The sequence below is a fragment of the Scaptodrosophila lebanonensis genome, unplaced genomic scaffold, assembly GCF_003285725.1.
Source record: "Scaptodrosophila lebanonensis strain 11010-0011.00,11010-0021.00 unplaced genomic scaffold, SlebRS2 tig00000113-arrow-arrow-pilon, whole genome shotgun sequence".
NCBI classification, from domain to species: domain Eukaryota; kingdom Metazoa; phylum Arthropoda; class Insecta; order Diptera; family Drosophilidae; genus Scaptodrosophila; species Scaptodrosophila lebanonensis.
The window spans coordinates 513,447-541,409 of NW_022060575.1; the positions used below are offsets into that span (position 1 = coordinate 513,447).

General features: G+C 39.5%; 3 protein-coding genes across 8 annotated transcripts; 1 reads left to right on the plus strand and 2 right to left on the minus strand.

Annotated features, from left to right (window-relative positions):
• Positions 1-717: 717 nt before the first annotated feature.
• LOC115628285 (protein draper) lies at positions 718-21,389 on the plus strand. Of its 6 annotated transcripts, none has more exons than XM_030524322.1 (11): positions 718-1,375; positions 14,527-14,833; positions 14,892-15,055; positions 16,783-16,908; positions 17,560-17,806; positions 18,237-19,276; positions 19,484-19,690; positions 19,766-20,266; positions 20,335-20,799; positions 20,895-20,927; positions 21,046-21,389. In XM_030524322.1, the coding sequence occupies exons 2-11, from the start codon at positions 14,715-14,717 to the stop codon at positions 21,300-21,302; spliced, it is 3,159 nt and encodes a 1,052-aa protein (XP_030380182.1). In that variant the 5' UTR covers positions 718-1,375; positions 14,527-14,714; the 3' UTR covers positions 21,303-21,389. The 6 variants fall into 6 exon arrangements, with proteins under 6 accessions (XP_030380182.1, XP_030380177.1, XP_030380176.1 ...); XM_030524317.1 differs by lacking the exon at positions 20,895-20,927 and having other exon boundaries at positions 718-925; positions 1,006-1,375; XM_030524316.1 differs by lacking the exon at positions 20,895-20,927.
• Positions 11,902-14,411, minus strand: LOC115628286. Its single transcript, XM_030524323.1, has 3 exons — positions 14,319-14,411; positions 14,024-14,263; positions 11,902-12,868 (listed from the first exon to the last, which is right to left on the minus strand). The coding sequence occupies exons 2-3, from the start codon at positions 14,260-14,262 to the stop codon at positions 12,130-12,132; spliced, it is 978 nt and encodes a 325-aa protein (XP_030380183.1). The 5' UTR covers position 14,263; positions 14,319-14,411; the 3' UTR covers positions 11,902-12,129.
• A 4,558-nt stretch (positions 21,390-25,947) lies between the features above and the next one.
• On the minus strand, positions 25,948-27,895 carry LOC115628362. Its single transcript, XM_030524439.1, has one exon. It carries the CDS (start codon positions 27,775-27,777, stop codon positions 25,948-25,950), a length of 1,830 nt encoding a protein of 609 aa, XP_030380299.1. The 5' UTR covers positions 27,778-27,895.
• Between the last annotated feature and the right edge of the window lie 68 nt (positions 27,896-27,963).

The following is a 27,963-nucleotide window of genomic DNA, read 5'->3' on the forward strand; positions in this document are numbered from 1 at the left end:
AACGAATAACCACACGGCAACACAGTCTGGCTAGACTAAATACCGAAACAGTTGGTTGCTTTCTGATGGTTGAATATCATATTGGTGGTGCGAACATGAACATATTGCCATTATACTATATTTAAGTAGAGGGAAAATAAAAATGCTGAATAAAATGTATCTACTTAAACAATGTACTGCGTCGATACGTGTATTTTATTAGATAGTATCTTTTACCTATTCTGCATTTAATAGGAGCAGGAGTAGGTATTAAAACAAGTAGACGCGATGATTTGATGATTTCTCGCAATTGGATACAAAATAAACATGTTTGGTGACTACATTTGTAGTCATTTTTTGTGGCGCGATGCAGCATAACCAAATGGCAGCATTGCCTGTGAAGCTTTACATTTGATACAATGTAAACATTATGCTACGCCCCAGAATTGACTGTGACGTTATGCCAACAAGAGCACCGAGTTACGGACCTGATTTTATTACATATTTGCAAACATATATTTGAATATATGTTTTCTACCACCTAATTTTTACATTTTATTTTTTACTTCTATATTAGGTTAGGTTCACTTGCCGTTTTTAAATTTATACAATAAATGGACGTCCACTCAACAGTTGCGTATCTGTTAGGTCGATATATGTTATCGAAAATCATAATTATCAACTATCGACTCCACAGTATCGAGTGATACTTTTAGTTAGATGCGTTTCGGGCGTCGATAGAGTTAAATGCACGTCGCTGAGTATGCGGAGGTTTTGTAACATATAAGTATCTTGTGAATGTGTTTAGACATAATTGAATTAAATAAGTGCTGCCGCGTAGACAAAACGCACCGAATTGGCCCAATTGAAACCAGATTAAAGTTGAAGTGCTTTTGCTTTTAGTTCCAACAAATTGCGTTGTTTATTTATGAGAGAGTATATGTATGTATGTATTTTAGAAATTTACCTACGCGTGAGAACTTCATCACTAAAATCTGATAATTTAAAATAATTGAATACTATTAGAAAATCGTGTTACGGAAAATTGGTGCCAAAATGCAAAACAAGTTTTGAGTGCAAATTTTATTTTTGTTGTGTTGGTGCCCACAAGATGAAAGTGAAGCAAAGCATACGCAAAAGAAATCGCTGATGCTATAAGCATTTAAAAATAAAATACGGTATGTTCCGCAATATATTCCAAAAATGGCTTCGCAAAATTGAAGTACATGTGTACATATGTACAAATATATAAGCAAACGCAAACCGAGTGCAATAATTTTAAAAGCTAATTGCTGAAAAGGTGTGTGTATGAGTCAAATTGTGAGTGCATTCTTCGCATAGGCTTTGAGTGAGAACATCAAGCCATCCAGAGAGCTCAGATGTGTTCTTAAAAAAGGTAATTTTCTAATTGCCTAAAGTGATAACATCATTTTTTAAAAAACATACCATGCAAAATTGTTTGCAGTTACACCTGAAAATGTGTCATTTATTATCTCAGCTGTTTACGAAAGTTCCAGTTACCTGTTGTTTACGGCAACGTATAGATACGTTGAGTGTGTTGGTAAACTTCTATCATGTGTATGTGTGTGTGCATACCTGCTTTTGTTTATTGCCGCATGCCTTTGTGTGCGTGTCAATTAGCGTTTTATTTTGAGCGTGTTAAATAAGGTAGGAAACCTGTTCTGGTTAGCGAGTCGCGAACGCTCTTTTAAACTTTATTTTGATTGCTTGTTCTTTGCCTCAAAAGAAAGTCTACTCGAATATTCTGTGCGAAGCGGTGAAAGCAAATAAAATTCGCAAAAGCGAAAATTAGAAACTCTCTTTAAGTCAAACCACTCGCCGTATAATATCCCGCATGAATGATTAGTTGTATTTGCAGTTGCTAGAGTAGCCAGCAGATGGTGGCGTATCAATGTTGAGAACAAACCCCGATTAATTGGTAGCTATGAATACCATCCATTTCCTATAGAGCTCAGTATATAGTAGTTGTCAGCCTCACAAAAAGTCAGTATAAGACGACAACGTTTTATAGGGGTGGTTCGATTTAGACAAGTATTCAAATGTCATATGTAACTTTTCTCACGTTTGTACATACATACATATTATGTATGTGTGGGCATACTGTAAAATATATTTGCTATACAAGTATATAGTACATTGTACATATGTACAAGTACATACATGCATACGAACATACTACACACTTGAACACGTCGTGATAATCAGTTTTTTGTCCACTTAAAGGTTTTTATACTTTATCTTTATTTATAGATAAGATAATTTGTACAACCAACTTATTTGTTTTGCTGCTAAACATTAAATTTTTGTGAATCCCCTTGAATTACTCCCCTATGCTAATTTCACTAAATGCTGGAGAAAAAGTTTTGTTTGATCGTAGAAAGAAGGTCGTTAGCAAATGAGCAAATATAAAAAAAAGATAAACAGCTAATCTTGCCAGTGACACCAGAGGTACCAGCACAACAATTTTATTCTTTGCTGGACTACAAATTTGGACTAAGCATTTACTTTTTAGCGGATCGTTAAAAGACCACTTGTAAACTACAGTTTTGACACCCACACACACATTGGAAATTGCCTTGTCTGGCCAGTACGAGCAGATCCATTTTGCAAAACATGCAAAGCTTTGCTCATAATAAGTCTTGACATTCAAAACTACGAATGCAAATTTCTGTATTCTATAAAAGTGCAATGCACTCAAGAAATGCTTGTATTTTGCATGTACAACAAATGATTGACTCATCCGATTAATGGCTGACAAAACCCTAGTTCTGTATGATATATTTAAAAAATTGGCCACGAGCACGATCCTTTTAAAGTTAAATATGAGAATATGCACACTTGCAAATACATCCATATGTACAAACACATAAATACATATATGTATGTATATATTTACATATGTAGAAAACGTACACAGTTTACAGGCATGTGCATTATCAAATCGGATAACCATGAGAGACGAGAACGAGACCCAGCCGACACCGACACAGCCACTCAATTTTAAAATCAACAGTCTCATTAGGATGCCAGCCATTACAAATATACATACATACATATCTTGAATTTCCATTGTCTCAGCGGTAATGAAGAGCATTAGATAATGCGCGGATATACATTCGTATGATTATGAAAAGTGCAGCCACAGTTGAATATCTTTCTTATATATCTCAGTTTAGGATACAACCTTTTAAATTCTGTTATAGGATGAAAATGTATACATACATACTTATACTATAGACGAAATATTAGAACTAAATCTGTTATTTGCAAGATTCATAAACATGTGTGTCTAAGAAACGAAAAGTACAAATATTTACCGTTCGTTTCTTACTGCATAATTCCGACTTAGGGTATAAGCTCCTCTCGACTACTGCTGTCGCCATCTTGGCAACAATTTCCCTGTATTTAATGGTTGCATGCTTGGTATCAACTTTAAAGTCATTTCATTCCGTGAAAAATGTTGCAATTTTGTGTAAATTGCTCTTTATTTCAAGCAACTGCTACCAGAATTTTACAATCGTTTGCTAATTGATCAACGCGAAGGTGGTGTTAAGGTTTTATTTCATGTGCCGGGGTATGAAAAATGCATTACTGTTGTTTATATTTTTTTATTTTTATTTTGTAAATTGTGCTTACGTGTGCAAAAGTGTTGCTCGTACGTGTCACGGTTTTAGACTTTGCGCATTTCATTTCCACATTTACATTTTGTACGTATGGCATCATCATCATAATCGTTATATTTTAAGTGTGTTGTACCCAAAGGTTGAAAGCTACATATGTACATATGTATGTATATCTCAACGTATGTGACATATGGAAAGAAGCAATTTCTATTACTTTTTTCCATCAAAAACCGAGTTTTAATCAAGACATACATACGTAGTGAGTAAGAATAATGAAAACTTGTAAGGGAATAACTTTAATAAAATGTAATTCGTTTAAGTATTTTATATGAACTATAACACGTATTAAATGGGACTTTTAATCTACGTTTCTTTCCGATTACTTATAGAAAAAACGTTAATAAAAAATGTTGGTTGCCTAAAAAAATAATTATAATTACATACATATACGAGTATATGTACATACGTGTATAATAACCCAATAATGAAATGTGATTCCTATACCTACATATGTAAAAATGCGCTTGTATTTCTTAATCGAACATCAATGTCCAATTGTTTGTTACTTCATTGCTTTTATTTCGATTTAAAAATGAACCAAGTAAACAGTTGCTCCCATTTATTACGCTATTGGTCACGTTCCTTGGTGAACCATTTGTATTCTAATTACTGGCCTTTTAACATTTTTGCAATAGCAGTTTTTATGGCTATTTTTTATGAAAATGTGCAGAAAACACTTGCATCGACAGTTTTATATTACTTCGAATACATACGATAATGAAAATACGCTTCAGATTTGTTTTCTTTAAGCTCAGTACACATTGCATATACAGATTAAAACTGATGAGTAAGGCTGCTTTTGCTTATTTATACAATACGCGATGGTCTTTGTTTAGTTTTTATTAACTGCGACATTCCATGGTTTGTCCAGCGACAGACGCGCACACACATTCATTCATTAAATACGCATATGTGTGTATAAATACAGTGAAAACTCCCTTAATGGACACTCCTTTTATCCGGACATTCTCTTCAGGGGACACTTTTTCTAAAACATTCGATCGGCGTATAAAGTATTTAAGTATCCCCTTGAGCGGACAAAAATTGGCAGACCGGGAGTGTCCGTCCAAGAGAGTTTTCACTGTATGTACTTACATAAAATATACATATGTATGTCACCGAAAAGATAAATGTATGAAAAGGAAACTAGCATAAGATTATCAAAAAATATTCGCCTTTAATATGTTTGTATTTGAACAAGAACGCAAAATCTGTTTTAATTTTTTTGAAGTCGCTAAGCATGGATCAGAAAAACGACAAAGGCTTTTCTCAGTAGTTGTCGTTATCTAGAAAGGAAGACTGGACTTGTGATATTTTCATATTTCATAATAATATCAGTGTGAAGTTCCCGAGCTTTAGAACTAAGTGTCGATTTCGTAAAAAAGGCAAACATGCCAAGATAATTTATTCTTGTTATCATGTGGTCTATGGTAGATAGCTTATATAAATAAACACGACGTTCCCACTACCCCTTTTTATGACGAGCCGAATTGATAGAGTCATGCCCGTCAGTCTGTCTGGATGAACGCCTGGATTTTGGAGGCAGTTGAGTCCACATTCACCAATTTTGGTGCAGACCCACCGGGTCTGAGATTTCAATTTTTATAGCCTGTACCCAAAGGGTGAAAGGCTATACTAGTTTTGTGCGCATGTATGTAACACACAGAAGGAGGCGTGGCAGACCCCAAAAAGTATATATATTCTTGATCAGGATGAGAAGCCGAGTCGATATAGCCTTGTCCGTCCGTCCGTCTGTCCGTATGAACGCAAGGATCTCAGAAAGTATAAGAGCTAGAATAACCAAACTTGGTTTCCATATTCTCCTAAGACCGAGAAAGTACGAGTTTGAGTTTTTTTTCGATAATTAATTCATTCATTTTTTTTTAATAATTTAATTTTTTTTTAATTTTTTTTTTTTTTTTTAATTTCTTTTTTGTGGAGAGTACAGGCTATTTTACTGTCGGGCTTGCTCGACTGTAGCGTTCTATCTTGTTTTTCATTTTAAAATTAGCTTTTAAGTATTTCTAAGCTTCTCTCTGTTAAGTTTTTCTTTTTTTTTTCGGTAGATCTATTAACGCCTCTGACCACACTTGGCTGTGAGACGGGGCACAGCTACCCGAAGGGCAAATAATATTCCTCCACCGGGTCGGAGGCGTTAATTAGATATTATTGAAATTTGATTATAAGATGCTTTTTATAATTTGTATGTACTATTTCCTATGTCGACAGTCAATGTTTTTTTGACATAAATAAATAAATAAGTCAGAGTTTATTATTTATTTGTTATTATTTGGACCCCCCCCCCCCCCCCCCCTCTCTCTCTCTCTCTACTACATTGTTTTAATTAATTTAATGTAACTTAAATCGGTTAATTTTAACAAAAATTAAAATTCTTTCGATTGTAGCGTACTCTCTTGTTCTTTATATGTATGTTTGTTGCCACTTTCAGTCTTTCTAACAATTGATGTGTATGATGTATTAAAAGGCCCCGATTACACATACGAGTATTTCCAGTACATATACTAAGTATTTATCAGGAGATTGCAACTTAGCATTGCAATATAGCGTGAAATTTCGAACAATCAACGATCCAGTAAATTGCGATGATTAAGGTTTTATTTTTATTTAAACGGACTCAAGCGATAAGGCCAAGCCTTATATGCAGGAGGAGTGTTTGCGATCGGGTTAGTTCTTTGGAAAGAGTGTTGACACTTCCACGTATCACCCTAAACAAATAGTCTGACGAACCGTATGGGCAATACAAAACTTAATATTATAACTGTGCATAATTACTTTTCAATATAAAATAATAAAAACGATAAACTTGTTCGGTGAATGAATTATGGGCGCATTTGCTAAACCAGATGCTGTTATTGTGACTGTTGCGGCTGCTGTTCATGAATGAATAACCGGAAAGCCTTTCAGATTTTTCATTGAAAAAACCAATACTATTTACACGAACAAAATAATAGGGGCCGTGGGGGTTGCGGTGGTGGCTAGTTTCTTATTATCGGCACGAGTGTGTGACTCATGCCTGTCATTTTCTTTTAGCTAATAAATTCAACAACAACATTAACAAATAAAAATAAGTCGCGAAAACAAAAGCAAGTCGATTGAGAGCTGCTCATACCCTGCACACTATAGTCAGGCATTTCTAAAAGCAGTCTTTGAACAGTTTAAGCGGACATTGAGCTAAATTTCTCTGATAATCCCAGAGATAACATCTGTGATTGCTGCCTGGGTCACATACTCGTATTTATCACAAAAACCATTTCTTTTTTCTTAGTTTCAGTTTTCTATGGGTATAGGGTGCGTGTCTGTCTGTTGGTCACGTTTCGTTTCGTCTAGTCTTCACTACGGAAAATCCTAAACGGCACTACCCAAATGTGAAAATGTGTGTATACCTGCATGTGTATCATCTATTAGTCACTCTCGTGTCATTTTCGTGTCTAGTACCTAAAACTGAATCGTCTTGTTGTTTCGCATGGGTAATCCATTCTATGAACAGATTGCTTGTAATTTCGCAGCTTCGGTTGCTTGTGCTTTTACGAAATAGTACACACATATAAAGCTAATAGTTGTTCAGTATATATGTAAATAAATGCTTTTACAATGCTCAAAATATGTAAACACTATTATGTAAGTATATGTATGATTTCCTTAATTTTTTGGGAATTGACTTATCAGCAACAAGAACTTTTTTGTTATTCGATGTTTTTTCTTAAGATAAGAAGTTAAAACTACAAGTAAAATAATATATGAATACAGCACTGGATGTGGAGGTCGCCGAGTAGCATGTCGAGTCTAAAGGTTGAAAACCTATTGAGGTTTTAATAAACAAATCGAGTCGATAGGACGTGTTCGTCTATATGAACACATATTTTGAGAATTATATCACATTATATTTTATAATTATAACAAATCATATGAAGCCTCACTACTTTATATATTTACTATAGGACCGGTCGTTCCAGAAATCAAAATACATTATTGTTTTTTGATATCGTAACCATGTACTAATTTTGCTTAGGACCTATTTGTCGTCAGGCACCTCAATCTGAATCCAATTCGGCTTACGGGCGCCATAGGAAACATTTCTACAAGGTTTATTTAAGTTATATGGGTATTCAAGCTTCGAGCTGGCACGACCTAATTAAATATTTAAAAGCAATGTTCCATAAAGCACATCTCAATTCTCGTCATAAAGCCACATCGTGTCCTTTTCACTGTCAAATAATATTATTTCCGCACGTGCATCATTCTGTTAAAATGTTGCCTCATTGTTGACGCTTGCACCTTTTTAAACATTGACACGCGATTCGCTTAACCGCACATATCGTGATTTAGGTTTACAAAAATAGTCTACAAAAGGCAGTGCAATAATTTTATTGGATCTTTGCAGTGACGTAGCTAATATATAATTATTATTACATGTTACATATAATCACATGTACCATCGGTATAATAAACGTTAATTGCTGGTATTTTCCCAAAGTCAAACAATGGCATACCTGCCTTATGTGTCACAAATATGTATATGTACTACTAATGTAATGGCATAGTTTAACTATTAACATTGTGTTCTTGCTTATTAGTATTGAAGTTTATTATAATTATCTCACTCGCAAACATATACATATGTACATATATGTATGTATGTACATACAAACTACTGAGGTATGTATGTATTTGAATTGGACTTTGATTTATTGAATGTATGGAAATAATATGGACTTATGGATAATATTACGAAGAAATTGCCTGAAATATTTACAAAAAACAAGAGAGGATGCAACAGATCTCTGTTACATTTTTGTTTTTGCACAAACCGAATATACCCTTTTAAATTTCATATACTTGTACTTATATACGTATTTAATATATATAACCAAAATAAGTTCGTATTTCTATTTCTATTGCTTGAAAACTACTGAACTTGGTTAAGGTTGTAATACTCATTTAAATAAGACATTTTTATACTCTGTACATGAAATGTTTAAGAGTATATTAGGTTTGCGGGAAGTAAATGTAAGAAGAAGAAAAATGTAACAGGCAGAAGGAGGTGTGGCAGACCCCACAAAGTATATATATTCTTGATCAGCATGACAAGACGAGTCGATCTAGCCCTGTCTGTCTGTCTGTCTGTCCATCTGTCCGTCCCTTTGAACACCTGGATCTCAGAGACTATAAGAGCTAGAGACACCAAACTTTGCACAAAGATGCGTTACGTGTGTACGCTATACGAGTTTGTATTATTTTCAAACATATTAAAATGAGCAGAAATAGGCCAGAAAGCGATGGTTAATTGCATTGACGAATCGCCATAGGATTACCCATTGGACTATTTTGAATATAGCCACAAAATTTGATCAACATCGGTTGGGCTGTTTCGGAGTCTATACGGAAAATATATATATACATAGATACATTCTTCCATTTTTTATAGATAGATAAATAGATTTATGTATGTATATAACTTTAAAAAATGTCTCAGATGCTAAGCAATGTCAGGTGTACTGACACCTGTAAAAATTATTGCGCAACGTGCCCCTGGTATTTGTAGTATTGTCCTACATATACTACATATACATACATACTTGAGGTCACTGGTAATCTTGACCTGTTTAATTAGGGTCTCATTTTGCATTTTTCTATTGATGTGCTTGCTACATATACATATGTACGTGTTTCTTGCATTCATATTTCAAATCGGATGCCTCTATTGTTCGGCTTTGGCTTTCTATTGGAATTGAAAATTTGAAACTGTATATAAAGAGGCTTTCCTTTTAAGTTGTTGATGTCGTGGTTATGATACGTATCGCTTCTGATAATTCAGGCTCTTCTATTGTTCTTGAAGGTATGAATCAACTTAATTCAACCAGTTTAACTTTAGTTCCCTCTAATAAGATAATGATGTGGTGGCTACAAATAATGCTAAGCAGTTGTTTAAAGTCCGTCAACCAATTGCTCACTAGTAGAACGGTTAAAGTCGCAAGATTCTTGGAGGCTATGTCTCCAATCAAAGAATTAGTAATACCTATACGGTAAGAAGGGGAAAGTCTCACACATACACGATACAGCGCTATTAGCGTTTCTACGGATGGATGGATGGGTGATGGGACAGTCGGGGGGAGATCTATTTCCCGAACCTTCGGGTAAACCACTCCTTCCTTCTTTCAGATCACTGTAGTGATACTCCCGTCCATAGTAAATGGCAAACCCGCACTTAAGGCAGTTGATTCGAATATAGGCAAATCCAGGACCCTTGCCCAATAATCTCCAAGAAATACCAAAAAAGGAGATAACATTTGCACCACCGCGGTGGTTTAAGGCGGACATAGACCGATAAAATGGTGCAATGGGCCAGTTTAGCCTGAGTGTGCGGACTAGAAAAACCACTCCATTTCAACCTATCATTATCAAATATTTAACAATCAAAACGCTTAAATAGATCTGGACAGCAACGGACAAACTAAATGTCAATCATTTTAATAGCACTATACTATATACATATTTACATATATTCATATTTCATTTCATTTATTCACAAAAATTGGCATCATAAATTGGTGTGTATCTGTAATTAGTTAACAATAAAGAGTACAGGTTATTAAACCATATCAACTTAAATATATATAAATGTATATACAATTTCCATTTTTGTCTTAAAAACATTTGCAGCTAATATTTTTGAAGTACATGTACATTTTAGTATTTACATACTGCTTAAGTGGATAAATGACGCATTTTAGTATATGCGCTTTATTCGCACTTGCACATACATATGTACACAGTGTACATACGCATTGCATTCATTCGGATATGATATGATATAAAAGTAAACAATTTGTATATTGTATGAACGTGTGTGTGTGTGTGTGTGTGTGTATGAATTATGAAAACACCAAGTAGGCTGTGACCAAAGGCAGACCAATGTGCGTGAGCTTAAAGTGCAGCGACACTAATTGAAAGTAAATTATTCCACTTGAATACAGTGGGGCTACAGTTGCGGCTGTTGCTGCTACTGCGACTGATAAAGCAGCTGCTCTTGGTGATGGTGATGAGCAACGGAAATGCTTTTGTTGTTGCACATAGTATTTATCATACTATATATTATATATAATAAACAAACCCAGAGCTGCAGATACAGAAATCACTCTACATAAGTATTTGCAAAACAACTGTCCAGAATTGTATTCCAGCATAGATGTTTATGAAGAGGACAAACATGCAATCATTATAGTGCGAGTGTACATGGAACACACAGAATGAGGCGTGGAAGACCCCACAAAGTTTATGTACCCTTGATCAGCACGACGAGGTCGAATGTGCAGGAAATTATAGCCAAAAGTGTACTCCCTCCCCAATTCCGCAGCTTTGGGTTTGTTGCTGCTTTGGCTCAACTCTGTACTACACATATATTCGAATTCATAGTCATGCATAGACACTTTATTAAATTTAAAAAAATAACAAATTTAATTAATTAATTTTTTTGTGGTTTTTTAGGGAATGGGTATAAGGTTTAAAAGTTGAGTCCCTTCATATATATATATTTGTATACTGGTCTTTATCTCTTCTAAAGTATGTGTAACTTCAAATCCTTACATGGACAATAAGCATGCTTACTCCACAAAATTACAAGATACAAACAAATCTGATCTTGAATATGCAACATAATAGCACTTGACAAAAATCAAATTATAAAAGTAACCCAAAATTGGATCGTATGCCTTCGTTGCTAAACTTAGACTAAAACTCCATTTTGTACTTAGCGTCTACTAATCCCTCTTACAAACCACTTCTTCACGCCTCTTTAATAAATCAAATAAAAGAACGCACCTTAGGGGTTCTAAACAAAAATTTGTTCTTTGCACATTGATTGCTCATTAAAATAAAAAACAGATCAACGGTATCCGTCGTTATACATTGTAGATGTGAAGAATATACTTGCATTGAAGTGCTAATTATATAGACTTGTGATAATTTTTATCACAAGTTTTCAAACCAAATAGAAAGTTTATTTGTATGATGAAGGATTTATTTTCAGATAGAAAAACCCAAAGATATCGTCGCAAAAACTGGCTGTTGGTGGGGAGCCCTTTTTAGCATAACTAGAATAAATATACACCAGTGATGATAAATATTATTGCCAAATAATAGCTTTAGTAAAATGTAGGGGCTGCGCAGTGTATGAGCAATGAAAAACAAAAAGAGTGGATGCTTTTTAAAATGTATAATGTTTTTTTTTTTTCGTTGCTGCAACACAAAATATATTTTTGTTTGTATGTGTTCTAATTGTAAGACGCACTGCAATGCATGAGTATTTTGGTATTTGGGTGTTTCGGTAAGTGCTTTGGTATTTGTTCAAGTATTTAAAAGTTTGTTTGCTTTGTTTGGAATTTAAACATCATGTGTAAAATAGTTGGCTTTTATAGCCACACCCACATCAGTAGAGCAGGCGCAGTCGCAGCTGTTTTAATAGCTCGGATAGGTGCTGATGGACTAGGAATAAAATCGAAATCACGAAGCCAATCAATCCGATGAGGAACAACCAGGGCGTCGCCACCACAGCAATGAAAAAAAGCACGGTGTCGTTGGTCTTTGCATTAGTCATGCGCCACATAAGTTCCCGCATAGCGCTCCGCAGAAAGAACTTGCTGCGCCACAAGCGAAAGCGCAGCTTGGAGGTCGCATGAGCCAGACGTAATCCCAATACGAGCATGATTCCTAACAAAAAGCCGAGAAACTGCAGCAGCATGAGCAGACACTTGCAGAAGGAGTTTGTCTGGCAACGCTGCAATGCCAGCTCCAGCTGCTGCTGTCGCTGCGGCTGCATGCCAGACATCAGCAAATTGTAGAAGCCACCGAAACGCGTCTCTGTGTTCTCCTTCCTCTGCACTTTCTCAAGCTGTGCGCAATATTCGGACTCAGAATCGGTTTCATGCAATTGCTCCTGGTTACTGTGCTTATCCTGTCGCTGGGGGTGATTATTCATTGTGCACATCAATGGACAAGAAGCATTCTGACTAATGATGTTTCCCAGCTTAGAGCCAGACGGGAACATGGATATGTCGCCCTCGTAGTGGCCATTGAAAGTGTTCTTCTCTGGAACGCGTTGTGGACTATAAGACATCCCACCTCGCTGAGGTGTCGTCAAGTGATTGGACATTTGTTGATCCTCCATACTGAAAAATAAACCATGAACTTAATCTATATAGTAGGGTAGGTAGGGTTCGTAAAATGCGAGCAAAACTCATTCGGACCCACGAGAAATTCTGCCGCGGATCGTCATGGGTCGCTGCCGACTGGCAGAGGTCATGGGCAGTGTGAGCTGACTGTTGTTCGCCGTGGGTCGCTGCCGACAGCAGCAGAGTGTCGTACGAGCCGGGCGGCAGAAGCCGAGCGCAGGCCGGATCATACGACAATCTGGTGCTGTCGGCAGCGACCAACGATACTCACGGGCTCTACCGGCAGCGACCCACTACTAACCGCGGGGCCAATTATGTTTGTCTATAAACCGAATTAATATACACGAATTTAAGAGGCTACCAACTCAAATAGTTGAGCCTTTAAACAGTATGCGCAAAAGTAACGGTGCACAGCTAGCAGCGTTAGATTCGCACGGCGAACCTACGTCAACTAACTTCGCATTCAGCTGCACTGGCAGCAGCAGAGACTAAGAAAAGGATAATAAAGGAAATGTACAAAGAGAGCAATTATTGAGCGCGATCAAAGCAAACATAAGAGTTATTAAACGTTTAGCGCTTTTTGCTTCGAAAGAAAGGTAAAATTTGTATATATGCATGAATAATTATGCGTCTGCTGCGGACGACTGGTCTGCCTGTGCCTGCTGCTTGACCAAACATACACTCTTGTGAAAATTAGCGAAGAATTCATGCTCGATTTTTTAGAATGCTTACACAATGAGCCGTCGATATGGAAAAGCAAAAGCGACAATAAAGCAAGTGATAAATTACTTGCCGAAATGTTCTGTCAAATGATATTCGCAAACAATGTTCGCAACGCAATGTTCGCAAATGTATTTGTGCTGGCGAGCAAGATCGGCCGGCATGCACCCCTGTGGATGGGGTGCTTAACAGAGCATTGATTTATTACTTTCAGACATGTCTATGAGTGTACTTAGTTCTTTAGTTGCTTGTTTAACTGTGCTTATTAACTGTAGCTAAAAAGATGGCTCAAAAAAATCGGACAATTTCATGTTGTTGGAAGTCCTAAAAATGTACTTTCATCATTCAACATTTTTAAAAACAATAAAAAGATTAAAATAATAGGTTGGAGTATTTAAGAACTTTAAAAACTATTTAAAAACACATACTCACCCCCCACCTATGGATCCACGACGATGATTTACAGTCCGCATCAACTTTTTTGGCGACTGACCCTGTGTTAGAAAGGGCATTTCATTTAGTCCCTCAGAGTCGAAATGATTGCCTGCAAGAGCGGACGAATTAAAACTGGTAGCGCTGAAGTGCTGGGCGTTGAAATTGGCGCCAGAGTAGGTGGCGGTATTAAAACTGGTGCCGCTGAAGGCGCCCCCGGGGTAGGTTGATCTTTGCATTCTGTTCCAGAGAAGTTGTAAATTTCTGTTGTCAATCATTTACTTTTATCCCTTACCTATCGAATTTGCTGTACGGTCACTCGTCCAAGTTTTTAGAGGTGTCGTTCCTATATTTTATAGCAAATTTTTCGAGCATGCAGTGTCGAAATTGTTTACTTACTGATGAATCTTTTCCTTTCAATTTAGCCATGTTACGGCCAGCCTACTAATTTATGAAACAATGAAAGAATTTTAAAACTAATTGAAAAATGTTTTCCATTGTAGAGTGCAGAATTTGGCCTTTGTCTCCTGGTGATACGCCATCGCTGACTCAACTGACATCAATACGATTCATTGTCTCTAAAAGGCAACGCCTCAGTTCAGTGGCATGTATTAAGCCCCATTTGTGGGCTGACCATCGCTTAGACGGACGCACTGCCTGCTAAACCGGAACACCAACTTAGAGGGCAAATATGATTTTTAGGGTCGGCTTAATGCTGGCATTGCTGGTGTTAGTTCATGCCGATAATTTTGAGGATGCAGACAACGAATTGGACCTGAATGGACCCAACATATGCAAGAAGAAGGAAAAGTAAGCAAAACATCCTCAGATCAGACTCACTATATAAATCGAATTCATTGCCTTGCAGCTACGACGTGGAAGTGACCACTACTGAGTGGCAATCATATCAGGAGCGCGGAAATACCTGGTGCGTTAGTTTACCTCCACGCTGCTCTACGTACCGCATCAAAAATCGGATTGTAAACAAGACAACTACATTATCAAAGACGCGCATTTTCCGCGACTGTTGTGGTGAGTATAAAAAAGCGTAAATCTCCCGAAAATGTGAAATCCAAAAACTAAAACATGCCCATAAAACAAAAATAGAATGATAGAGTCGATCTGACCCAACTCTTAAATATCTTATACCCACTCACAAAACCAAAAAATAAAATAAACATATAAAATATTAATGCATCAGATAAAATACATAGACTTGATCTACCTAGGGCATAGGGGAACCTTGATACCAAGTTTGGTTATTCTAGCTCTTATACTTCATGAGATCCTTGCGTTCATCCAGACGGACGTATATGCCTATATCGACTCGTCTTGCCATACTGAGCAAGGATAGGTACATTGGGGGTCTGCTACATCTCCTTCTGTGAACTACATACATTCGCACGAAACGAAGTATCGAACGATCGAATGTTTTAGAAAAAGTGTCCGCCGAAGAAAGTTTCCGGATAAAAGAAGTGTTCATTAAGGGAGTTTTCACTGTAGTATACCCTTTCAACTAATAATTTAGTTGTAATATCACAATAAACAAAAGTAGAGTTTGAAACTATTACTACACTATTAAGCTGCCAGCATTCAAAAATTCTCGTTGCTTATACGCCGTATACACGGAACTGTCTGCAACGACTTGTTTTGCCTTGATAATAGATGCATTGTACATGTGTACGGTGCAAATACACGGGATATCTGGCAACCCTTGGTTATAGCGAGTCCAATGACTCGATGGCAGGTCACGTGAAAGCAAACATCAGCCATAGCCTACAATAGAAAGATTCCTAACGTATAAGGTCCGTTTTGTAAAACGCTGCACTTATATAAAAGTGGTACCATTCATTATTATTCAGTCCATTATATACAATTGGAATTTGGAGATTCTAGTAAGTATGTACTTATATTGGGTACAGGATACCTCTGGAGACTGGAAATATAACATTTTCTATATGATATAAATTTATTTTTTGTTAAATGGGTACTGGGTATTTAGGAGCTGAGCCCACACGAGGGCTGAGGCTTGTTTGTGCTTTATTTTCAATTGTTTTAAATTATTGAGCAATCCCGCGGAGAAGGCTTTGCCTTGAAAGCTGTTCAATTCCAGCCTGATCTCTCTTTCGGCGCGGTTAATGATATTGTAAACTGTTCTTAGTTCAAAGTGAAATGTTTCAGCCAACTGTTTGGGTGTTTTTCTCTTGCTATAATAGAAAAACACTAGCTGAATCAAATGATCATTATTGCATTACTACACTATTAAGCTGCCAGGCAGTGCGAAAATCCTCAAAGAGACAGATACGTGGCCGAACCGAAGCAAATTTTTCAAGGAATGATTAGAAGTTGCATAGTACAGATGAATATTTTCATATTAAATTTAATGTATAAAATCATATCGTTTTTATGACACTATACTATATAATCCACACATGTAGCTATAGGTAAACTCGGTTAACGATTGAAGTAATGATTGAAGAAGAGTAGCACACATACAGACACGGACATCGATCATGTACTTTTATGTAGGTGCCTATTAAAAGTGGTATTTCTTTGGGTATAAAAAGCTAAGACACCATAAATATGTGCCTTTTCGTGATTCGCTTGACAAATTTTCATTAATTAATAACAATTTTCAAATTTTGTATGAAAGTTTGTGAAATTGCTGAGTGTTTTTTGGAGTGTCTTCTAACTACTATATGTATATTTATAACTTTAATAATAACTACATATATACATATGTGTGCGTTATCTTACAGATGGTTACATGCGAAGCGGTAAAGAATGCGTGCCGCATTGCAGCGAGAAATGCCAGCATGGCCGATGTATAGCGCCCGAGAAGTGCAAATGCGATCATGGATATAGCGGACCAGCTTGTGACATAAGTTAGTTTTGGCACGTTTCTATGTAGCTAACCACATTTTATTTGCTTCTTTATATGTATATATAAGCCTTGATAATGGACTGCCTTGAGTGAATTTGTGTGTAGGAAAACATATGACATGGCTCCTCATCATTGTCTTCCTGAAAATGTTTAATACACTTTGTATGAACTCCCTTTTCTAAAAGCAAAGCGAGCTGATGAGGAGACCACAACCATATGTTTACAATGACGCCGTCTAACCCAAGTCCCTGTCCTTACCAACTGCTCTTGCACATTAAGTAAATGCTTTTTCACTGTTGTTTGTTTCTGTTTGTTCAAATGCTTTTGTGTTGCGTTTTATGTTCAAATAGCAGCATACACATATACATACACTATATATGCCACATACACACATATCTATAATCTATCTATATTGCAAACTCTAACTCTACCACGCAATGCAAATTAGACACGTGTGGCGTATGTGTAATTATTTCAAGCTGCCTAGCACCTGTGGCCAAAAAACAAACACTCCAGCGAACTAACTGTAATTGTCCAGCGCTAAACCACCCACCTTGTACCACCGATACTTCCACCGCCGTCACGAACTAAGCTCAAGGGCTGATAACACAACATCAACTTACCAATTCACAATTCCACAATTCTCCGTCAGATTGCCCGCCTGGCCTATACGGACGAGACTGCAGCATGAAGTGCGATTGCCTGAACAACGCCAGCTGCGACGCGTACACGGGAGAGTGCGAATGCGCCAAGGGATATGAGGGTGAGAAGTGCGGTCAAGTGTGCCCTCCGGATCGCTATGGTGCCAAGTGCTCGGAGGAGTGCCGTTGTGAGAACGGCGGTAGCTGCCACCACGTCTCGGGCGAGTGCACCTGTGCTCCAGGATTCACGGGTCCATTGTAAGTGATGGAGCAGAACGAGAAATTACGCAATCCCAGCAAACACGGTTGCCACTTAGGTTTCTTTTGCATAAAACGATATTTTCTAGGTAATAATATTCCTAGTTGGTAGCATGGACAGGTTTATCGCCACAAGTATCTACCTAGCTACCATGATGAAAGCTCTTTCTAAAAGGTTTCGTAGACTGTAGTACTCTGCAATATATTTGTGTGTATGTTGTCGAATAAGCAAAAGAAATTATACAGCAATTATTTAACTTGGAATGAGAAGAGAAATTGTCAGGTTTTTGGGCTTTATCAGCAAGATAACCCACGGTCCCACTTATTTTCGAAATGTAATTTTCACGGGCTGTATGGCCCACTTCTGTTGCTGAGTGGCAATCGCGATCGCTAGGCACTGAGATCGAACTTAACAGACTCCCTCCTATAGGTGTGACATGTCCTGTCCAGACGGGAAACACGGAGTCGAATGCAAACAGGACTGTCGTTGTCAGAACGACGGCAAATGTGAGTCCAAGAGCGGCGCCTGCCAATGTACGCCCGGTTGGACGGGCGAGGTGTGCGCCAACAAGTGTCCCACAGGCAGCTACGGTCCCAATTGCTCGCTGACATGCGAATGCTTCAAGGGAGCACCCTGTCATCATATAACGGGCAAATGCGAATGCCCCGCCGGCTATATGGGCGAGCGTTGCTTCGAAGAGTGCCCCTTCAACACCTACGGAGTTAACTGCACGCAACAATGTAACTGTCTTAATGACGCCAGTTGTGATAAGGCCACTGGAGCCTGCATCTGTGCAAGGGGCTGGCGGGGCGTGACCTGCGAGGAGCGCATCTGTGCTGAAGACAAGTTCGGAGTGGACTGCAACAGTACGTGCGAGTGCGACATGGAAAATACGGAGCTGTGCCATCCGGAGACAGGCAATTGCCAGTGCAAGCCTGGCTGGAGCAGCGCCCAATGCAACCGACCATGCACCTTCCTCAAGTACGGTGTGAACTGTAAGCAGAATTGCAATTGCAAGAACAATGCCAGGTGTTCACCATTGAACGGCACATGCCTGTGTGCGCCCGGCTTCAGAGGATCCACCTGTGAGGAGACCTGCCCCGAGGGCTTTTACGGGCAGGACTGTGCGCTGAAGTGCGACTGTGAGAATGGCGCAAAGTGTGTGCCCGAGACTGGGCAGTGTAACTGCACGGCCGGCTGGAAGAACATCAAGTGCGATCGACCTTGTGAGCTGAACTTCTACGGCGAGGATTGCAAGAATGCCTGCCAATGCCAGAATAATGCCGCGTGCAACCCGCAGAATGGAAAATGCACCTGTGCCGCCGGCTTTAAGGGACAGAGGTGCGAGCAAAAGTGCGAGTTGGGACGCTTTGGCCAGCAGTGCACGCAAAAATGTCAATGCGATGGCAGCAATACGATTGCATGCGATCCCGTGGACGGAAGATGCATCTGCAAGAACGGCTGGGGAGGTATGTTGGGGGGTCGCACTCATTCAACTTCTATTCTCACTCTCACTCTCACATTGTCATTGACACACTAACACACAAACACTCCAAGCTGCACATCCATTATTTATTTCATTTCTGCATGATCTTTTGTTGCTGTTTTGATTTGTAATTCGCACCTTCTGTTTGTCTGTTCGGTGTCATCCAACTCCCGTCGTCCAAATCCAAAAGGCGTCCATTGCGAGACGAATTGTTCGAGCGGTTATTACGGTGAAAATTGTGATCAAGTTTGCAGATGTCTGAACAACTCGTCCTGCGACCCCGACACTGGAAACTGCATTTGTTCGCCCGGCTGGACCGGCGAGGACTGCGCACAGCCATGTGCACCCGGATTCTACGGCATGGGATGCAAGGAACGTTGTCCAGAGTCAACACACGGTAAGTAAAGCCAATTACACTATCTTTATATACAAGGAGTAGATCCATGTACTTACTATACTTTAATCTTTGCAGGCAACAAGAGCTGCGACCATATCACGGGTGGTATACGTTGCCGGGCCGGGTACATTGGCCTTACCTGTGAGCATCCCTGCCCGACTGGCTACTATGGGCCAGGCTGTACGCTTAAATGTAACTGCGAAAACGGCGGCGAGTGTAATCACATTAGCGGTCAGTGCCATTGCTTGCCCGGTTGGACGGGTCCTAACTGCAATGTGTCCTGTCCGACGGACTTCTATGGGCCGGATTGTGCTCAGCATTGCCGTTGTCAGAATCACAAGGGTTGTCGCAAGAATGACGGTCTCTGCATTTGTCTGGCCGGATGGATGGGGATACGCTGCGACGAGGTATGTCCGGAGGGCTTCTACGGCGAGCACTGCATGAGTTCGTGCGCCTGCCCCACTTCCAATTTCGTTTGCCATGCAGCGAAGGGATGCGTGTGTCGCAGCAGCTTCACAGGTCCCAATTGTGATGAGCTGATTGCATCTCAGCGCGTGGCCGAGGCGGACAATGAAAGTAAGTGACTATAATCAATATTAAAAGAGAAAGACATTTAATCGGCCATATCCAACTTATGCTTACAGCTAACCGCTCAAGCGTTGCCTTGATTATGATGCTCTTTACGCCCTTGATATTCATTATTTTGGGCGTGTTATTATACTATCGTCGTCGCGTTTCAAATCTGAAGACGGAAATTGCACATGTACAGTACATTAGCGATCCAAGTGGGCCAAGGGCCGAGCGCAATCACAACTTCGATAATCCTGTTTATGGCATGAACCACGCCGAGTCTTGCTTGCTCCCCAATAATTTGCCTCCCAAATTGAATAATCTTGATCTCAATGCCTCACTTTGCCCCGACTATGGCGACGATTCAAACGCCAGCAGCAGAGTTGGCAGCTACATGATCAACTACAACCACGAACTGCTAAAGAAAAACATGACTGCCGATCTCACCAATCCGAATGTGTATAACAGTATCGAGGATCCGCTGAAGGAAGAGCATGTCTATGATGAGATCAAGCAGAAAGAGGGATACAAAGATCCCGGTAGGTGAAACATTTTGTTCACGCTGTAAATATTCTAAGCTAACCATTGCATCGAATATACTATATTCCATACGCATAACTCCAACATGAAATAGTGAAAATTTATAGCAAGCGATTGTTTCCAGAGGGTAAGCAAGCGTTACGTCCATGTCACCCTTTTTGCTTATCTGTGCTGTCTAGCTAGTTTATGTGTTTGATAATCAATATGGTTGTTATCTAATAACATTTTCCTCTGCCCCCTCATAGACGAGTACGATCACTTGGACTACTCACGACCTAGCACATCGCAAAAACCGCACTACCATCGAATGAACGACACCATGTTGAACATCAATCTCGAGGAAGAGAAGCCCAGCAATCTAAAAAATATGACAGTATTGCTAAGCAAACCGGAACCACCGGTAGACCCAGAGCCGCAGCATGATAGTCTTGACAATAACAATTTGGATAATGAGTCAGCAGTAACGGCTTCGCCCAGTTCCAGTCCAGAGCCGCAGAAATAAATAAATCTGGAAAAGTCAATAATGTATTGTTACCATAATTGCATCGCTCTTAATTTTTATAAATACATATTTGTAGCATAATTTGTACTTGTGAAATGTCTGTCTGCATGATTTTTATACCCTGTACCCGTAGGGTAAAAAGGGTATATTAGGTTTGTGCAAAGTATGTAACATACAGAAGGAAGCATCTCCGACCCCATAAAGTATATATATTCTTGATCAGCATGACGAGAGAAATCGATCTAGACATGTCCGTCCGTCTGTCCGTCCGTCTGTCCGTCTGTCCGTCTGTCCGTCTGTCCGTCTGTCCGTCCGTCTGGATGAACGCGAGGATCTCAGAAACTATAAAAGCTAGAATAACCAAAGTTGGCATCCAGGTTCTCCTAGGTCCGAGTAAGGACGAGTTTATTTTATTTTTTGGAATTTTCCCCCCCTTCCCCCGCTACAGAATTTCGTCAATAGCGTCCACATTTCAAATGCTACATTTACCAAACTTTGCACACATAATTTATATATAATTGTCTACTGTTGTATAAAATTTTATTCAATTCGGTCAATTCTAAGAAAAGTTATTAGCAAAACAAATTCTCGCCAGTACAACCCCCACAAACTGCAGCAACAAGTTCGCTCGTCTTCTTCCTCTTTTTGCTGCTGCTATGGGCGCATATAACTCAGTGACGGAAGTTTACCTGGGTACAGGGTATTACACTGTCGGGCTTGCTCGACTGTAGCGTTCTCTCTTGTTTAAATTATGAACCTACACCCCTAGCGTAATGTGTTAAAATATTGCTCAAAATTAATTGTGCCACCTTTGCTTAACAAATTGTAATACCTTTTTGTATATTCTTAATTATTGATTGAGCTGAGTTGTTCTAATACTTATGTGCATTGTATTTTTATAGCCTGTACCCAAAGGGTAAAAGGCTATACTAGTTTTGCGAGAATGTATGTACCACAGAGAAGGAGGCGGGGCAGACCCCACAAAAAATATATATTATTGATCAGGAAGACAAGTCGAGTCAATATAGCCATGTCCGTCTGTCCGTCTGTCCGTCTGTCCGTCCGTCCGTCCGTTCGTCTGTATGAACGCAAGGATCTCAAGAAGTACAAGAGCAAGAATAACCAAACTCGGTATCCAGATTCTCCTAAGTCCGAGAAAGGACGAGTTTATGTTTTTTTCTGATGCACCCCCACACCCCCACAATTCGTGTTTTTCATAACTCCCGTAATTCTTTCCCGTAAACTCAAATTTGGCATATACATCCAGTTTGTCGTTATGTATCCGTATGTCCAGTTTCATCATGATAGGTCAATTCTGAAGAAAGTTATAGCCGTAAATAAATGCTCTGCTTGTAGCTCTGCCCGCAGTTGTTGTTGTTGCTGCTTTGGTTCAACTTTGCGTTGCATACATACTCGCATAAAACACGCATAGACACGACGATGAAAATGTATGCTGTTGAAACTGTACATAAACATGTCTTCTATGTATGTATTTATATTTAATTTAATTAATTAATTTAATTCTTTTTAAATAATTAAATTTTTTAAATAAATTTTTTTATACTCTGTACATGAAATGTACAAGAGTATATTAGGTTTGCGCGAGCTGAAAAATGTAACAGGCAGAAGGAGGCGTGGTAGACCCCACAAAGTATATATATTCTTGATCAGCATGACAAGATGAATCGATTTAGCCCTGTCTGTCTGTCTGTCTGTCCGTCCGTCCGTCCGTCCGTATGATCACCTAGATCTCAGAGACTATAAGAGCTAGAGACACCAAATTTTGCACAAAGATGCCTTATATGTGTACACTATACGAGTTTGTTTTATTTTTTTGATTTTACCCCCCACTTCCCCCTATGGGGGTTTTCCCGATTTTCCATTCGTATAATCGCTTATATCTCGGAGACTATAAGACCTAGGAACACCAAATTTTAGTCCAAGATGCCTTGTGTGAATACGCAGAAAATGTATATTTTGGAATTTCCCTCCCTCCCCCTCCCCCGCAATCGCGATTTTCTCTAACTCCCGTAATTCTTGGAATTTCGAACTAAAATTTTGGAAATTCCCCCAGTTAGTTATTATGTGTCCGTATGCCGAGTTTCACTATGATAGACCGATTTAACAAGAAGTTATATCCAAAAATATATTTGCTGTTGCAGCGCTGCCCAAGCGCTGCCCGCGGCTGTTGTTGATGTTGCTGTTTAGTTGACTGCGAAAATGCTTACACAGACACAAATAGATGCGCATAGGCATACATACACTCACATAGACGCAATTGCTTTGTATATGTGCAATTATATACCCTTTACGTGAATTCGAATACCGAGAAAGGTAAAATCGATCCAATTTTTTTTAATTTTCTTATTTTTTTTCTATAATTATTGTAAACATATGTACAGAGTATTTCAAAGTCGGGACACCCGACTTTAGCTGTTTTACTTGTTTAATTTTCCTTTTTTGTGGAGAGTACAGGCTATTTTACTGTCGGGCTTGCTCGAATGTAGCGTTCTCTCTTGTTAATTATGAATTAAGTACCTCTTCCTGTTGAAAATTTTGTACAATATAATTGGAGGAAAGTTTAAAATTTGCTGTGCGAGCGCTGCGCGTGCTACGTCTTTAAGACAACCTGTACCGCTTCGGCATAAATAAAGGGTTGCAATAAATTTTTACAAAGCAATAAATATACATTTATAATACATTAAAATAAAAAATAATAAAATTGTATTTACATTTTAAATAAGACACATACATACAAGTATAATTAAGTGGAATTATCGAGTAGATTACTAAAAATGGAATGCGTGTGCGCTCGGCCCTTTTATACCCTGTACCCATGCGTTAAACAAATCCTTTTGATCACATTTGTAAAATGGATAATTTGAAAAAAATATGTATTTTAAACATAAATATTGCGCGTATATGTATCCGTGTTTGCATGTTGTATACTGTTGCCCTAACGATTTTTCGTTTGGGTGCAGGGTATACGTTTGGGTGCAGGGCATACATCTCATATAGCTGCGATATCGCATTTATTTTATCGCATAATGTTTTTGGATATCATTTATCATACAAGCAAGTCAAGTACAGTGTATTTTAGGGTTAGATTTGTAAATTGTAAGCAGACTTTCCTCGATTGGCCAAAAAGATCATGTAGCTGTGTAAAAGAAAATATTTACAATAAAATAACTGATCACAATAAACGAAAAACAACTTCTCTTAAAATAAACTAATTTGATATCTACTTATATGTTGACACCGTTATATCCTACTTAACGAAAAACCTCTGATGTTTTATAGTTCAACTAAAAATTCATACAAATGATACGATTAGGTAAGTATAGAGAAGACCGTCGCTACGTTTAAATACATTTTTTCTTTTAATTTTTCATTGAATGTACCGATTTATATGTATTTCACGTACAGAAATTATATATTATAAATTAAAACGTTAATAATGATGTGTTATATATATTTTTAAACAGTGATCTAACAAATGAAAAAATTATTTAGGTATACAAAATATCATTTGAGGCTCAGTGCGAGTGTTATATTTCGGATGCCACAGAAATAACGTTTTCATCAAATTAAAGCCATTTTAATTGGCTTAACATTGACGGGCTGAAATGTCTTTTTTAACCTAGTTATTACCCACAAATTTCTTAAATGAGAATGGAATACTAGATTCTTATAGGCCCGACACTTAATAACCATGTACCCATAAAAAGAAGGAATTTAAGGAATTCCTACTATGTATTTGAATTTTAAAGTTAAAGTATTATATTTCTTTTTAAGTACAGGATTTACAAAAAGAGAAGGGAATTGTGCCAAGGCAACTATAATTTTAACTTATTTCTTAAAAGCTGTTACCTGCTAATTGCTTCTGACAATGATTTGGATCACGTCTAAAAATTTGTCCTTAAATTTGTAAACCAATTCCACCTCTTACCTCTTTTAATTAATTAGAAATGAACTTGTATTATGAGCATAAATAAATTCGATAATGATATCTTTATTCTTTCGAGAAGATTAGTAACATATCAAGTAGGTGTCTCTGGCTGTTATGGCTACGAACAGACAGGAACAGACACCTGGAGTTATCTATTTGTAGATCGCACACTAAATTGCTGCTGGTAGCTACAAGTAAAATAGAGAATTTAAAAAACGGTCCAAAAACGGTCCAAAAACGTCAAATTATAGAAGATGAAATCCGCGAAACATGAAAAAAAATGTTTCTTTTTAAATGCAAGTAAGAGCGGTAAGACCAGTAAGAGCTTATACTTGTATTTTATCATCAGATTCCCAATATCAAGTATGACTATTGTATTCGAGCTCTGCTCTGGTTTTTCTTTGATTATTCGAATTGAAACATTAAGAATTGCATTTTTAAGTTATGAATTGCATCTTTAATTGTGTCGTTATGTAACATCACATAGGGAATTACATAAACTTATTCTCTAAATAAATACAAACACGCCCATATACATATAGTAAATACATACAAGTACAAGTTATAGGTACTTACAACTAAAAGCGTTAGCGTACAACTAAGGATTAAGAAATAAAAGTGTGTTGCCTTTTGTGAGTGTGTGGCATGACTGTGTTGTGTGACTTAAGCTTCTAAGGATGTGCAAGTTCGTGGTGATTACAAGTAGCCATGGCCGGCCACCTCAGCCGGAATGAAGCCCTCGCGCCCGTCGCGGGTCTTGACATAGAACCACTGCCGCTGGTCCTTCGACTCGCGACACTCACACAACGTCACAATCTCGCCCTTGTGCACGGCAATGCTGTCGGTGATGTAGTCCGAGTTGATGGCGACTAGAGTTTGGCGCAGGCCATTCTGCTGCTGCCTTCGTACCGCATTGAGTAGCGTCTGGGGCACGGTTAGCACCGGCGGTTGCTGTAATGGCGGTGGTTGCTGTACAGCATTCGGCTGCTGCTGCTGGATGCTCTTTGGATGCAAATGCTGGCCATTGTGGCCATTGGTGATGTATGAAGCGTTCGATAGACGTCGCGTCTGTGGTGGCGGCTGATGGAGATGCTTCTGCTTTGATCGGGACTGCTGCAATGTCACGTACTCATCATTGGATGTGGAGCGCACCGACGCGGTGGCCACCTGTTTTGTGGACCGAAGCTGCGCATAGGCCTTCTCCACTAGCTTGGGCTGTGAAGCAGCGCGCAAATACAGCTTGTCCACATGCTGCTCGCCATAGAGGGAGCCTGCCAAGCTGCTGCTGCCATTTGGCATGTGATTATTGTTGTTGTTGTTATTGTTGTGATTGCTGTGCTGCAGCAGAGTTTCCTCCGTTGGCTTGGAGCGTGGTGTGCGAGCACCATCCGAGCGCGTGCCGCCACGTAATCGAATCTCCTTCTCAGAGTCCGTCATGTTGCCGCACGGACGCGGAAACACATCCGCATTGGACTCCCAGCAGGGGGTGTGCTTGGAGCCGCGTGCCATTGGCGGCAGAATCCCGAGGGGCAGGCAACACGCATAGCCCACGTACCCCTCCTCTGCATGCGGGGTCTGCACATAAAGCCAATTCTGGTTCTTAAACACCGCATTCACGACCATGCCCAGAGGTAATGGAATCTCTAGCTGATAGCCACCCGGCCTAGTTTGGTAGAGAGTGCTGGCAGTTGCCAGGACGACGGGAATATTGCCGGGCGCCGCCAGCGAACATTTGGACAAGAACTCGTCCACATTGTGTATCTCGTAGCCAAAGCGCTGGACGCGATTGCGATCGCGTCGCTTGCGATGACGGTGCCGACGGTGTTGTTGCTGCGGCACACCCTCCGAGGCCGCCACCAGGCTCGGCTCAGAGTAGGTGCCCTTTAGCGACTCGGCAGTGGCTTCGGCGCCCCCGTCAGGAACTGGTGCTGCTGTGGCAGTAGCTGCTGCTGCGGCTCGTGCCTGCTGCAACTTGCTTGCCAACTTCTTGCGAATCTCGTTGCGCTTGCGCGCCAGCAACAACGCCTCGCTATGTGCATCACTCTTGGGGGCACGCTGAGGTGTGCAGACGAAGAGTAGCTCTTTGGTGGATGTGGAGGCGACTGGAGCACTAGGGCCACGCGCTTTGTCCTTATAGTCCAATAAATTCTGATTGCTGAAGAACTTTTGGGCCGCCAATTGTCCGTTTGAGGGGGGCAAGTGGGCGGTGGGAGTGGTGGCGTACCCATTGAGTGGCTCAGTGCCGCCGGGTAATTGCTTTACACGGTACCGTTTCTTTCCGGTCCCTACGTCCAGCTGGGTCGGCACAGGATCGACGCGTTGTTTACTTAAAGTACTGCTTGTGTTTGCGCTGCCGTTGGTATGGGCGTGTCCGTTAGGTGGCTTATCACCGGATATGTTGTCGTTATCATTTTGAGTCTGTTGCTGCGACTGTTGCTGTTGCTGCTGCTGTTGAGGTTGCTGTTGCTCCCTCAGCACCCAGGTCAGTGAGATACGCGGTCGTCGCAGGCTCAGATTCTGACCCATTGCTAGACTGCTGTTCAAGCCTACAACATGTTGCAGTTGCAGTTCCGGGGTACTCTTAGCACGTGCGGCGCCCACTAACGGCAACAGTTCATCAATCTCAACATAGTCCGAGCTATATTCAAGCGCTGAAGCTGAAATGTGTGCGACTGTTGGTGGCGGAGTTGCTGTGGGCGGAGGCGTTGCCGT

Excerpts from the sequence above, each read along its gene's own strand:
- LOC115628286 (XM_030524323.1), bottom strand. The coding sequence starts at position 14,262 with ATGCAAAGATCAACCTACCCCGGGGGCGCCTTCAGCGGCACCAGTTTT. Across the intron at positions 12,869-14,023 it reads CGTGGATCCATAGGTGGGGG|TATGGAGGATCAACAAATGT; the intron begins GTGAGTATGTGT and ends TTTATTTTTCAG.
- LOC115628285 (XM_030524322.1), top strand. The coding sequence starts at position 14,715 with ATGATTTTTAGGGTCGGCTTAATGCTGGCATTGCTGGTGTTAGTTCAT. Across the intron at positions 16,909-17,559 it reads CGGACCAGCTTGTGACATAA|ATTGCCCGCCTGGCCTATAC; the intron begins GTTAGTTTTGGC and ends ATTCTCCGTCAG. Across the intron at positions 17,807-18,236 it reads CCAGGATTCACGGGTCCATT|GTGTGACATGTCCTGTCCAG; the intron begins GTAAGTGATGGA and ends TCCCTCCTATAG.
- LOC115628362 (XM_030524439.1), bottom strand. The coding sequence starts at position 27,777 with ATGGGTCAGAATCTGAGCCTGCGACGACCGCGTATCTCACTGACCTGG.